Source organism: Chenopodium album, chromosome 13 (genome assembly GCF_948465745.1).
Source record: "Chenopodium album chromosome 13, dcCheAlbu1.1, whole genome shotgun sequence".
NCBI classification, from domain to species: Eukaryota; Viridiplantae; Streptophyta; class Magnoliopsida; order Caryophyllales; family Amaranthaceae; genus Chenopodium; species Chenopodium album.
The window spans coordinates 12,652,241-12,666,742 of record NC_137846.1 but is presented as its reverse complement, the minus strand read 5'-3'; the positions used below and the strand labels follow the sequence as shown (position 1 = coordinate 12,666,742).

At 33.3% G+C, this 14,502-nt stretch overlaps 3 protein-coding genes across 3 annotated transcripts; 1 reads left to right on the top strand and 2 right to left on the bottom strand.

The window, feature by feature from the left end:
- Positions 1-1,895: 1,895 nt before the first annotated feature.
- LOC145575238 (inactive protein RESTRICTED TEV MOVEMENT 1-like) lies at positions 1,896-3,074 on the bottom strand. The gene is made up of 2 exons (XM_081633130.1): positions 2,910-3,074; positions 1,896-2,255 (listed from the first exon to the last, which is right to left on the bottom strand). Exons 1-2 carry the CDS (start codon positions 3,072-3,074, stop codon positions 1,896-1,898), a joined length of 525 nt encoding a protein of 174 aa, XP_081489256.1.
- Positions 3,075-5,528: 2,454 nt separating this feature from the next.
- On the top strand, positions 5,529-6,125 carry LOC145575237 (agamous-like MADS-box protein AGL62). The gene has a single exon (XM_081633129.1). The coding sequence runs from the start codon at positions 5,529-5,531 to the stop codon at positions 6,123-6,125; it is 597 nt and encodes a 198-aa protein (XP_081489255.1).
- Positions 6,126-13,165: 7,040 nt separating this feature from the next.
- LOC145575236 (uncharacterized) lies at positions 13,166-13,900 on the bottom strand. The gene has a single exon (XM_081633128.1). It carries the CDS (start codon positions 13,898-13,900, stop codon positions 13,166-13,168), a length of 735 nt encoding a protein of 244 aa, XP_081489254.1.
- Positions 13,901-14,502: the final 602 nt, after the last annotated feature.

The following is a 14,502-nucleotide window of genomic DNA, read 5'->3' as shown; positions in this document are numbered from 1 at the left end:
AATAGAAAATATATATAGCTCATAGAATATGTGACAAATCAACATAGGAAGCAACCTAACATAATTTTAATAGTTAAACTAGTGCGTATCCCGGGCGCTGCCCTGCGTTGCTAGTTTGTGTACTTTTTGCTTTAATTTAACAATTATGTTCGACTATTTGTATAGTTAGTGTGTGTAGTGGTTCGAGCGTTGCCTCCGATGTTTTTTTTTTTTTACATCATACGTATTTATATTTTAATCTTGTGAAAAATAAATAAATTATATTACCTCTAATTTACTTAATAAATGAAAGGAATAGATAATATTATGTGAAACTTAAAACATTAATAATAGTTAGTTGAGATGGTAAAAGTATTAACCTATATGCATTGAAGGTTATGAGTTCGAATCTTGTTGAAAGCATATTTTATTTTGTTAAATGAAGTGGCTAGCTTATGTGGCGCATATACTTTGGATGATGATGTGGCGTTGTGACATAGCACACATACTTTGAAGAGTGCCACGTGGCACCGTTCCTTTAAAAGGAACGCCTTTTAATATACTTAGTATAAATAAATCAATTAAAATTTAGATGATTAAAATCTAAAATAAATGTTCTTAAATATCAAATTGCCCATTATAACTATTATATGTTTAATTGATTTCTTTCCCAATATTTCATACTTTTTACTACTAAGTCTATTTATAATATTTATATCTATTATTTTTGGTAAAATTTATTGTCATTAGAATTATTTAACAACCGTGCATTGCACGGGGTTTAATCTAGTTAATAACTAAAAATCAAAAGAATTAAATCAAATTAAATAAATTAAAAAGGTTAGATCACCCTCAAGATTATACCTTCGCGGCTCACGCCTGGTCGAAAGGTAAAACCTACGGATCTTAAGGATTCGAATTGCTTGAATAGGATTAATAATATAGCTAAAAAAAATGGCATGGTTGTTTAACCGTTAGGTTATTGTGAAGCCTTATCTTAAAACTCACCTAGATCTTGGCGAGTAATCTTCAAAGCTTTTGCGATTATGCATGGGGCCTTATCTTAATTCATTCGTCTCTTTTTGTTTGTTCCATTAGAGTCATTATTATACTTCTTAAATTTGTTGGTTGGAAAGAATTGGTTTAATAATTAATAAGGGTGGCTTGGTAAGATCTTTTGGAATGAGTTGGAATGTTTCATTCATTTTATTATTTCGTTAGGCTTTTTAGAGTAGGAAGTTCATATCTAGAGAATTATAATTACACTATTTCCCTAATATTTACCACGTTCCGTTAATGAATGTAGAAACAATTTCAACAACAAACAATTTCAAGCTAGTAATCCATATCTTTTTTGTGTGAAATTTCATATCAATTCATGTTATTTTAACGAACCAAACGACTCCTAATAGAATTGAAATGGTTGTCCTATTTTTTTTTTTATAGAATAATTGAGCTATACTTGACAATCATTCAAATGGCCTGGGGTTGATGGGCAGGTATTTAATCTTTTAAGAGAGAAAAGATGAAGAAGTAATTATTTCATGCCAAAATAGAATTTGTTGCAACCACTAAAACATCAAACAAATGAAAGAAGCAATGTGGTAATATCAGTACTCGTACCATAAATCTTTTTATCCTTATCTTGTCACGATTTAAATAAAAAAATTCACTATTTGTTTCACATTATATTTTCTACTTTATTTATAAGGTTCACCTTATTTTTATTTATAAAGTTAAGGAATTTTACTTAACTTATTTTTATTGAAATGAACAATACCTAAGTTTGAAAACATTTGATTCAATTGATAAATGTAACCTTATTCTATCAGAATTTTAGCGCCATAACACAATCACACAATGTCTAGCATAAGAACAATAGAACCCTTTCAAATTACTAGTTGTCTCAAAACTAGCTAGACATGGGCCTTATTTTCAAACTCGTACGAGAAGGATTGAATCATTGGCTGGGTTGAAACACTCTCCGATGGTTCTGCTGCCTTCGGAGTCGTTGTCGAAGGAGCTACAAACTCTATAGCTGGTTTAAAATAGACCCCGATGGAGTTGATGCGATCAGAGTCACAGGTTCCATGAAAACCGCCGAATTGATTGAACCCTCCTAGATCATACCAGAACCATTTCTTATCATCGGATTCTGATGCTTTTCCGAATAAGTATGTCATCTTGTTTGTTGAAACTGTTAGTTCTTCTACACCCGAGTCGCTGTACCAACCTCGTACCATTGTTATGTACTCATTTGGATAGTCCAACTTAATCTGTAATTCACATAACAAAATCCAATGATTATATTCAACATGAATTCTTGAATTAAATTACAATAATTTGGTTTTAACTTTTTATTCCTTCAAAATATCAATTTAAACAATTTTTACTATAACTTAATAGAGACATTAAGAGTTTTAAGAACTAGCTAGGGTTTTGATACAAATTTTCAACAATCCTAAAACAAGTAGTCGAATCTTGCTCTGGGTCAGTTTGACATTAATATGGTTTTCTATTTACTGGTTTTTGTTTTTCAAAATCATATAATGAATTTAAAATTGATCAAATCTATTATAATAATAATAAAAAATAAAAAATAAATTTTATTTTATATTTTTGGTTTTATTGATTTTTATTTTTCAAAATCATATAATAACATAAATATAGTTTTCCGTGAAACCACTTGTGTTTCATTTTTTTGGTTTTAAAAAAATAAAATAAAAAACGATACTACCAAACAAACCCTAATTTATTACTTATTTTCATATAAGTAGGGTTTAGGTTTATTAATCCAAATATATGTTTCTTCTAGATAAATAAATGTCATGAATATGAATATGATATAGAAAGAATTAAATTAGATGATTCATAGTAAGAGATCGAACTGCGCAAAATCCAGATCCAACGAACTCGGGGTTGCCGAACACCTCAGACAACTTCAACCTCCCATTGTCATCTTCATCAATGTAGTGAAACTGAAGTGAGTTAATCTTTTGAGGTTCGTACGAGACGATGAATTGAACGATGGCATTACAATCTTTAAGGTCCAATACTTTCCCTTGCTTGTTGCCGGATGGTCCAACTTTGTTCATTACTTTTGACGTTTTCATGTTAATCATATAAGAACTCGCGAGATTCTTGAACTCTAGAAGAGCTGAGGTTTTTCTATTACGAGAGATGGAATATGATGGATGGGAACGGGAGAATAATTTTCAACCCCTAGTGTTGTATATATAGACAAATTAGTGGGCTTTTAGATTGGGTTGGTTAAGGAATTAACTCTTTGTGTTAATGAATTTTCGGCCCAACTTGCAATTTTGAATAATCTTTTTTTACGAGAAAAAAAAAATTATTCAAAACTCTTTATCTATATAAAAATAAATTTAACAATTTTTTTTTTTAACTTTTATCCATTAGAATTTGTTATATACACTCGGGTGTACCATACAAGGTTTGGTTTGTTCTTTATTTGATGATTAAATAAAAAACAATCATGAAAAATGAGAACAAAATACTTATGGGTGTACGATACACCCGGATATATATAACAAGTTTTCTTTATCTGTAGCACTAAAAAAAAAATAAACACAACAGAATATGTTTGACTGTCTTTTTATTTTATTTTATTTATGGAAAGATTAGATAGTTTTGTAAGGGTATTTTTGTCAAGAGGATTTTCCCAACCAAAAAGGGGTGTGCTCTTTATAGATTATCATAGATCGTGGAATTATGCATGCCTTGCAAGTATGTATGTTTCTTATTTTTCCAACATTACTGAATTGTAGTTTGATTCAATAATGTCGATTATTGGCTTCAAAAAATTTGTTGTTTGGATTACTTTTGATTTGATTTGACTATGTACTCCTTCTGTATTTTATTACTTGCACCATTTCTCCATGCGCAAAATTTTAGGAGAAATAGTACAAAGTAATAAACGGTTAACAGCTAACCTTATTTAGTTTAGGATCGAATCCAAGTAAAGGAAGTAGGGTTGGTGGAAGAGTGAAGCTAAGTACGATAGCAAATTGGAGAAATAATTTGAAAATTTTAAAGTATGATAGTTGATAGGTGAGAGAATTTGAAAACGTTAAAATATGATAATTTTGGGTCCACTAGAAGAGAATAAATTAGTAAAATATTATGAAAGGTTTTCAAAAAAGGAAAATGGAGCAAATAATAAAATACGGTCGCAATAGAAAAGTAGTGCAAGTAATAAAATACAGAGGGAGTACTATTTAATTTTTATTTTTTAAAGTTAATTATTTTCCTTTTACCAAATTTTGTAAATTTAATGATGTTATATAAAGTATTGATTGTATGTTTTTGGATTCAACTAGTATTTAGCTTTTGTGATGCACGGGTTAATCTTTTTGACTAAGGGCTTCTTCACATTTACAGAATTGAGCTAAACTGAACTGAACTGATTAGAGCTAAACTGAACTGAAATGAATATTTTATGAGAGAAGGAAAGTAGGAGCTGAACTGAATTGAACTGAAATGAATATTTTATGAGAGAAGGAAATTAGGATCTGAACTGATCTGAACTAATTGGAGCTTATCTGAATTGAACTGATTGGAGCTGAACTAAACTGAACTGAAATTAAGTTGAAGTGAACATGCCCTAATTATATGCTTTTAATTGAAGAATTATACTATTGTGTATTTGAATTAGTTTTTAGATTTTTTTTTAAATCAAACATGTAAATATTATTCTTTTTTAAGTAATGGAATTTTTGTCTTTTGATGGGTTAAAGATTATGTGGTTTCTTTAATTAATTATTACTAAAACAAAACATTGCTGATATCATCACCCCTTAAATTATCCTACGTGTCATTCTAACATAAAAAGTTTTCCTCCATTTCTATTGATGATGTCATTATTAAGATATTTTTTTTTTAATTTACACTATACATTTTTAAATAAAAAATAATTGCCGCTCATTCACACAAATGATAAAATTAATAATTTTTATACATGATAACAAAATTATTTCATATACATAATAACAAAATTATTTTAATCGTACAACACACGAGTTTATTCTAGTTTTGTATTTATTTAGGGCCTGTTCACATTTACTTAATTTCAGTTCAGTTCAGCTTCAATCAGTTCAGTTCAGTTCACTTCAGCTCCTAATTTCCCTCTCTCATAAAATATTCATTTCAGCTTACTTCAATTCAGTTCAGTTCAGTTGAGTTCCAATCAGTTCAGTTCAGTTCAGTTTAATAAATGCAAACGGGCTCTTAATGGATGAGAATTGTATCTTTTTACACGTATAAGGTAATATCTTTCCAAACCCACCGCTCCCTCAATCCCTCAGAATTTTTGAGATACACCAATAATAACAGAACTTTTTTTTTTTTTTTCGTTTTTCGTAAAAAAAATAAAAATAAAATCAAAACTTTCCTTTCCTTTTGTTTTATCACCTCACACACTCTCTCCTCATTTTTTTTTTTTTTTAAATACAGCAACATAACCCGCCGCTCCCGTATTACACTTTTCTAAAATTCACCGCCATAAAATATCTTCATTGCTTGTATTCACAATGGAAGATCAAACCATAAATTTTCCCGAAGATTTCTTAATCGGTCCAATAACCAAGAAAAGAACCGGAGAGCAGAAGATTGAAAAGAAGCCTATCATCAACAAAGCAAGCAGACAAGTTACATTTACGAAGCGGCGAGGCGGGTTGTTTAAGAAGGCGGCTGAGTTATGTGCTTTATGCGGTTCCGAGATTGCCGTCATCACTTTCTCCGGCGCTGGGAAACTCTACTCGTTCGGTCATCCCAATGCCAACACGATTGTTAATCGCTATATAAATTATACGGCGGGAATAAATGGCGGTAATAGGAACGAGAATAATTACTTTGGTACGGGTGTACCTCCTGAGCAGTATAAGAGGGTTTTAAGTAATATTGAGGTTGAGAAGAAAAGGACCAATGGGAGTAGTACACGTGGTGATAATTGCGAGGTCGGGTTTTGGTGGGATAAGCCGATTGATAATTTAGGGCTTACGGAGCTTGAACAATTGAAAGTTTCGCTTGAGGGTTTTCGTGATCAAGTTTCTTCTAGGGTTAATTCGATTAATAATAATAATATTAATTGTTCCAATTCAACTAGTCAATTTTCTGACTTGGTTTAATTTTGATCGAAGAAAATTAGGGTTTTATGTAAGATTGCTAGTAGTATTACTATTAGATATTTAGCGGTACAATAAATATTCTATAGTATCTCAATTTTAATGGATCAATTTAAAGTAGTAAATTAGCATTATATTATTACTACTATAAATTTGATCAAATTTTTGTAACCTCGGCAATGAGATACAATTTAGTATGTTATATCTATCTAAATCATTCGATCTATGGTTGCGGTGATATTAATTTCTCGAGTGGTCGTTAGATTTATCATCGTGTAATTGATTGATGTTTCTATTGATACTTTGATTGTGAGTAAAATGGTATATCGATCAGTTTAGCACTTGTATTCCATTTTAATTAATGGTCTGAATTAATACAACAGATGAATAATTTGCTGTTTTTTTTGTTCTCGGACAAATTTACACCAAAAAATTAAAACAAATATTGCCTTGTTTGTTTGTTCTTTTTTTTTTTTTTTTTTTTTTTTTCCCCCTCTTTTTTTAGGGTTGAAATTTTTGTAGGATATTGTGTTCTGCCGCCATTAGTTTTGTGTTTTACGCCGTCATAGATTTATGTAGATCTTTTTTGTTGGTATTTTTGTAGGAAGTATATTTGTAAAGGTCATGTAATAAGGGGTCGTGTGATAAAGAGTCGTGTTATTAAAAATGTTCAAGTGCTAAGAAGCCTAAATTGGAGAGCCTATTTAGTACACTCGGGGTTATATGTTAATTTAACCAACAAATGAGTAACAAAATTAATAAATGAGTAAATGACCCCGGGTGTAAGGTACACTCGGGTGTATATAACAAAATTTATCTAAATTGCCAATTAATAAGAGGTGTTAATTAATTTAGGAAAATATGTCAAGAATAAGCAAACCTTTGCTTGGTCTTCCCAAAATAAGCAAACCTTTTGATTAACCCAGAGTAAGTATCTTCTCAAAATAAGTCATGATCGGTTTGTTTTAAATGTAACTGGTTAATTGGGTTGTTTATGCCACATGTCATTGTGTGGTTGGTCAGTTTTTAAAAATTTAATTAAAATTTATTATTTTAATTAATTTTTGAAATTTTGTTAAAAAAATAATTTTTTTAAAAAACAATTTTTTATGATAAAAAACCCTTAATTTTTTATATACCCCCACTACTACAGCCAGCACCCCTCCCCGCCCTTGCCTCGTTAGCTACCGTCGATACCACCCAGAGCATCAAAATAGCTACACCTCCCATCCCCACCACCGATACCACCATCCCTCTGACCCCCACCCTCAAAATCCCCACCGAATCCACTATCCCTTGCCTTCCCCACCACCAAAAATCGCATCACATCCCCACAATCGAAGTCGCAAATCTACATAACAACAACGAGGTGGATGTTGGGTTTCGAGGTGGGTTTGGTTGGGTTTCAAGGTCGATATGGTAATATTCTGGTGGTTATGGTGGCTAATCGAGGTATGTGGTGGTTTTTGAAAGGGTATCTGTAGGTAAAATGGAGTTTCGAGGTGGGGTGATTCAGGTGGGTTTCGGGCTTTCTGCGCGGGTTAGGATGGGTCGCTGGCGCTCAAGGAGGGGAACAAAGGGGTCAGGGACCCAAGGAGGCCGGAGGGGGAGGTGGTTTGGTTTGGTGGCTGGTGGGGATGGGGGTGGAGTGCTGGTATGTGGTTTTTTTTTTTTTTTTTTTCTTCTTCTTTTAAATACAATGTAATTAATTATTAATTATAAAATAAGAAAAAAATTAATTAGAATTAGGCAAAAAAAGTGACCTATTTGGTAGGTTGTAGGTCATTTGACTTATTTAAAGAAAATAACCCATAAAGGTCAACTTACTCTGGGTTAATCAAAAAGTTTGCTTATCTTGGGAAGACGAGGCAAAGGTTTGCTTATTTTTGACAAATTTTCCATTAATTTATGGTCAACAGATTAAGCTATTTTATAATTAGTGTTGTTTAAAGCCAATTGGTTTTTGATGTAAAAAGCACATATATATATTAAGATGATTGAAATCATATTAATAATAGTACTGATGAAAAGACACAAAATTAGATTATCCTTGTCAACAAAATTAAAGCATCGTCATTAAAATAGTCTCTTAAACTAAAATTGTTTGCAACGTTATTGCTTAGGAACTTTGCGTTAAAATATTGATGTGATTTATATCATCGGGGTTTCAGTAAAAGAAAGAAAAGACCATTTGCAATAATAGTTAAGGCATATGAGTATATATCATTATATCATCTCTTCATGGAAAAGTCAATTGAATAAAAAGACAATTTTGCTCGTACTAGCTTGTACTTGATTATTATAATGATTTGCAACCTAAAACACATGAGGTAAGGTATAAGAAACAATCTTCCTACCATAAATCCTATAGATTTTTCTCGTAAAAAAAATATCAATATAATATCACACGTATATTATTTGATATTTAATTAATTTCATATCTCTAACACAGTACATTTAAACATCCTCTTTACCTTCGTTGCCATCATCATCATCATCATTTTCACCGTTGTTATGAGCGTCAATGTTGTTGTCCTCATCATCAACACCATCATCATTAGTACGAACTCGTTTTCGCTTAGCAACGACGTTGTTTTGAGTACCAAAAGCAATAACCGGCGTAAAAGTAGTAAAAGGCTTGAAATAAACACCGATTGAAGAGAGATATTGATCATCACTGGTGCCATGAAATCCAGCAAATTGATTACGTAGCCCAATGTATATGTTTCTCTCCTAGTAAGGTTCACGATAGATTGTGCCAAACGGTCCGTAAGTGGCTTTGTTTGTATGAATTGATAATCTATTCATGTAAGAGAAGCTGCATTCTACGGTAACTCCAATTATCTTCTCTAATGGAAAATCAAGTTGCACCTAAATTTTCCAAAAAAAATAAAAATTAAAAAGTATAAGAACAAGTGAAAGGCAACTAACTATGTCGTGCAATAGGGGAAAAAAACAGGTATAGTGTTCCTTCAAATTAAGGTTTTCATGTATGTCTAACTTATTTAATAAAGTAGGCTAGATGCAAAATAGAAATAAAAATACAAAGGAAAAATTGTAAATAATAATCCCAACTTTGTTCCATTTTCTTTTAATAATCCCAAATTTGGATTATGCTAGAATAATCCTAACTTTGGAAGTGCTGTTTACTTTCTTCAATCCCAAACCGGTCAACAAAAGTCAATGACCTGTTATCATAAGTTACGTGACATATTGTGATTGGTCCAAAAAAGAAAATAAATTAAAAAAAATGAAGCCCCTACCCAACCCCTCCACCACCGTCTACCGAAATCCCAAACCCTAGCCGCCCCAATCCCCCTTACCCCACCGGAAAACCTACCCTAATCCCCTAGCCATTACCTCACTGGCGAACCCACCCTAACCCTCCTGCCGACCAGCCGCCACCTCCTCCTTTCCCGTAAACCCCTTCCTCTCCTCAAAACAACCACTAAAAACCTCCCTCGTCTAGTGGTTATTTCGAGGAGACAGAGGGGGTATATGGGGATGAGGGTGGTGGTTCATTCAAGGGAAAGGAGGGAGAGGGGCGACGAGAAGGGAGGAGGAGGTGGTTGGCTGGCAGGAGGATTTGGGTGGATTTTCGGTAGGGTAAGGGGGGATTGGGGTAGGGGTGGCTGGGTTTGGGATTCCGGTGGGCAGTAGGGCTGGGTGCCTGGGTGGTTAGGGAAGTGGCGGGGGCTAGGTTAATTTTCTGATTATTTTTGTATTTTTTTTATAAATATTTTGGGCTAATTAGATCTCAACACATGGCATTTATAAAGAAAAAGGAGAGAAATAACCTTTTTCATCGGTAAAAGGGATTGAAGAAAGTAAATAGCCTCCAAAATTGGGATTATTCTAGAATAATCCAAAATTGAAATTATTAAAAGAAAATGGGGCAAAGTTGGATTATTATTTATAATTTTTCCTAAAAAAATTAACTATGAATCTAAGATGCAAGTAAAAAGACTTTCTATATCATATACTCCGTATATCACTAATAAATAAAGCTGAATCTTGCAACCAGGCAACGAGACAGCGACACTTGACATTTCAGTTTTTCGCCAAGCTTTATGCCACATAAACAAAAAATAGTATTATTGTGTCCCATGTGATTTTAAGTAAGCAAATTTTGGATAAATTTGTATGATAAAATTATTGTAGAGTTTTATTATCAATATATTTCTAATATTTCATATATGTACAAAATTAATCAAAACACTTAATAATTTATATATCATATAACTTGGTTCTATTTCCATTATAAAATTCATTTTAATAAAAAAGTTCTTTAAACAAAATAAGATCTGTCGATTCTTACCGGATATTTCCCTTATAAAATTCGTTTTAAAGAGAGTCTTCCAATCAGAGATTCTTGCCAAAAATCTAATAGTTGTTGGCCAAATTTCCTAAAAAATTACAAATTATAAATTGTAAATGTTAAGAATTTTTTTTAGACAGAATAAGATCGATCTAAGTTCTATAATTTTGCCCAAAATGTTTGAACATGAAAAAGGAATGAATAAAATCTCAAATAAGTTAATACGAATAATTGAAAAGGAGAAAGAGATCCAAAAAGAACCGTTTGAAATGAAGATCCATCAAAAGAAGAGCTGTCATATAATGGTGAAAGGACTAAGGCTCCATTTTCAACATGTTGAAAGCAGATGGAGTGTACATACATGCTTCCATAAGATATGAAGATTTGAACAATATCAGAATGACCTCTTAAATCCCATTCTGACCCTGTTATCTGGCCCCTTGGTGGTCCAATTTTGAATATATTTTCTACAAACATGAAAATAATCGTGAGATTTATCGTTAGATTGCCAATAAATCATATACTTCCTTCATTTTTCTTTAATAATATATTGCATTGACTTTTTGGGATAGTAAAACAAAAATAAAATAGAATAGTACAAGGTAAAAAAATATAAGGTATAAAGATAAGTACTACCTCTGTTAAATGTTTTTTGCAACTTTTACTATTTCGGGATGATCAATGTTATTTGCAACTTTCTGTTTTCTTTCTATTTTTGGTATACAAATAATTTGAAAATTACATATTTACCCTTACTTAAAGTTTTTTAACTCTTTAACTTTACCCTTACTTTATTTTAATCCCATTTCATTAAACTTAATCTGATTTCATTAACTTAATGACTCCCTCCATATTAAAGCACAATTCCCCCCAACTTCCTTCATTTACTGATCTTCCCAACCACCCAAAATTAATTGGGATGGCTAGGTTTCTTTATTTCTTCTGGAGAATTCTTCAGAAGAACCCTAGTTCTTGTTATTCCTCTGTCTCTTTCCTCTTCTTCATTCGTCTTCTCAACTTTCTCTCTCTAGATCTGTCCATCCTTTCTCAATTTTTTGAGAAATTGAGTCCCCCTATAACATGGTGAACTTTGACCCCCTTCACGACGCTTTTACATCGCCACTGATGATGATGGTGAGGGGAAGTTGATCCTCTCCCTGATTCAATCAATTGAGATAGGCTCACCGTTTCCTCGTCAATTCTATGAATCCAGTGAGGCAGGCCCCTACTGTACTTCCACCACCTACAAAGCCCTTGGTAAGGTTCTTGAAAGCGTAGAAGAAGAGGAACGTTTGAAGAGACCTGAGAGTGAGGGTGAGTCCAAAGGCAAGAAATCTCTTGATTTTAGTGAGGTTGGTGTAGATCTAATGGCGGAAAGTGGTGAAGGGAGTTCCGTACCAACAAAAATGTCCAGATCTAAGAGGGCTCGTCCTCCGACCAAGATCCGGGCTCATAGGAAAGCGGCGCTGAGGGCCCTAAGGAGGATTTGTGGGTTGCCTGATCATGAGGTGATACTTCTTTCTTCTGATGATGAGAAGGAGAAAGAGGAGGAACCAACTACTTCTTCTAAGAGATCTGCCACCAGCGCTCCTCCCTTGTCCAGATCTGACCAGCCAGGCCCTGCTTACAAGCACTATGTGAGGAGGATGAACCCTAGGGTTTAACCCTCCGAGTGATCCCTTGCATAATGATCACTAACCCTTACTTCTCTTTTTCCTGAATTTTATACAGATTCATTGATTATTACCTTTGATTGATGGCTATTGTCTTCGACTGACTTCTAGCATGCTTAATTGTTTGTTGTGGTGATTTTTTGAGTCCCTGGGTTGATGGATCTGTTGGATATTGTTGGATTTATGAATCTGATTATGGTTGTTGTTGGATATTTGTTGGACTTTGTTGGATATGTCTTGTGGATATTGATGGACTTTGTTGGATATTGTTGGTTTAAACAATTCCCTTAACGGTTGTTGTTGGATAATGTTGGATTTTGTTGAATATTGTTTAATCTTTGAATCTAATTATGTTGCCTTGCGGGGTTTGCATTGGAGACATTGTGATGTATGATTTTTTTTATTTTATTTTATTTTATTTTTTATTTTTTAACAAGGGATTATGATTGATGAATGATGACACTTGAGTATGCTTTGGTGTGTTAGATTGATTGTATGGTGATTGTAAAGTTCTCAGTGATCATATGTTGTAGAGAACTCTGCCTGTCCCTATGGGTTTGTGATAATGTTCATTAAAGAGTCCCAATTTTATGTTCTATGATACAGTCAAGGTGTTGAGTCCCCCTTCTTGTTTATAAAACACTTGATTGCTGTGTTTTTTGTCCATATGATGAAGGGATTCCATTGAATTTCACTTCAAATATGAGTTTTGCTCCAACAATTTCTTGTATGAGATTGTTGTTGAGGTAACAATGTTGTGGAGTGTTGTATTCAACAAACTTTAATAACTTCTGATGGATTTCTTTGTCACACCCAAAAAATACTTTTTCTTTTTTCATTGCATTCATAGTGTGAGTACAAAAGTTCATGAACAAGATCAAAAGACATTACATTTGACTGCCTAACATGTTTGCTCATTATGAATCAACAAAATACACCTAACCACCTATTCAAGAACAGAAAACCTAAACTAAAACTAAGATAAAGAGTTAAGTGGTTATGTGTGGCAGTCCATGTTGTTCATGTGCATTTGCTTTCTTGGTTGGGGTCCCCTAGTCTGCATCAACCTCCATATCTTCTGCTGTTTCTTGAGTCCCCTGATTTGCTAGCCTAAACATGGTGTTTAGATACTCCACACTTCCCAAGACTATTTCCTTTTGTACCTCTACCTTGTCTGGCAGAATACCCAAATTTTCCAGCTTCTTTTTGTTCATGTGAGGAATTTTGTACTTGTTCCCCCCTTCTGTCTGCAGTATCTTGATCATGCACTTTTGCAAAATAATCCAAATGTACTTGTTCACCTCAGGTTTGAATGTGTCAAAAGACTCAATGACCTTCTCAACTAGCTCATCTAGGTTGCTAAGAAATGATTGATACTGTAATGACTGAATAGAGCTAAATAAGTCTAAATCAAGCACATTCAAATCTGGTGACTGTGGTGGTTGGAAAACAAGTTTAATGTTAAATACATTTAATGTTGTTGCTGCAATGAATTCTTCATCTCTAGGTATCTGATGTGGTCTTGCATTTTCCCACTGAATTGTGACATTTTTTGGTAGACTTTCTGGCCATTTAGAGATAATTGCTGGTATGACCTTTGTGAGCAACATCTCCCTAATCACCTCTCTGTTTACATTTTGGACTACCTTGGTTTCCAAGGTTCCTGCAGGTCTGTTTTTGCTTGATTTCTTAGCTCTCTCCTTGACTGTGAATGGGAACATGCCATACTTCCCATCATGTAGCAATGCCCCATTTCTGTCATACAATGGCTTCCCAATAACTACCATAAACATTGCCTTCAGTTTGAATCTTCTTGATTGTTGTACCCTATGTGGATCTTTTTCACTTGGAAGGAGCTAGATAAAATCCTTTTTTATCAGGGTTGAGATAGAACTATTTCTCATCTATGTGGATAACATGGTTCATATCCTCAAAAGTGGGGCCTTCATTTGCCATGATTGGATTTATGTGTGACAATATCCATTTCAGTCTTGCAACTTTGTGGTCTGATGTGAGTGCTGACTTGTTACTGCTTGTATGTGTTCTTAGCCTGCTTTTTTTCTTCAAATTGTGAAGGGTAACATGAGAAATTTTCAGAGCAGCTGCATAACTTCTTTCTGTGTGCCTAAGGTGCAGAGGCACTAACTGTAGGAATTCATCAAAGAATTCCCTTGGTTTAGGACCAGTTTTGCCAAACTTTTTGGACCTGACATCAATCATATTACCTTGTTCCAACTGCTTTTTAATGCCTTTGAATACCCTTGTGATTATTGACTTGTGAACACTGAATTGGAGTAACAGTTGTTGCATGTAACCCCTTGGTAAATTGCCATTTTGCATTTTAAGTAACATTGCATCCACGATTTCCCTCTTCTTTTGCAAAGTAAGT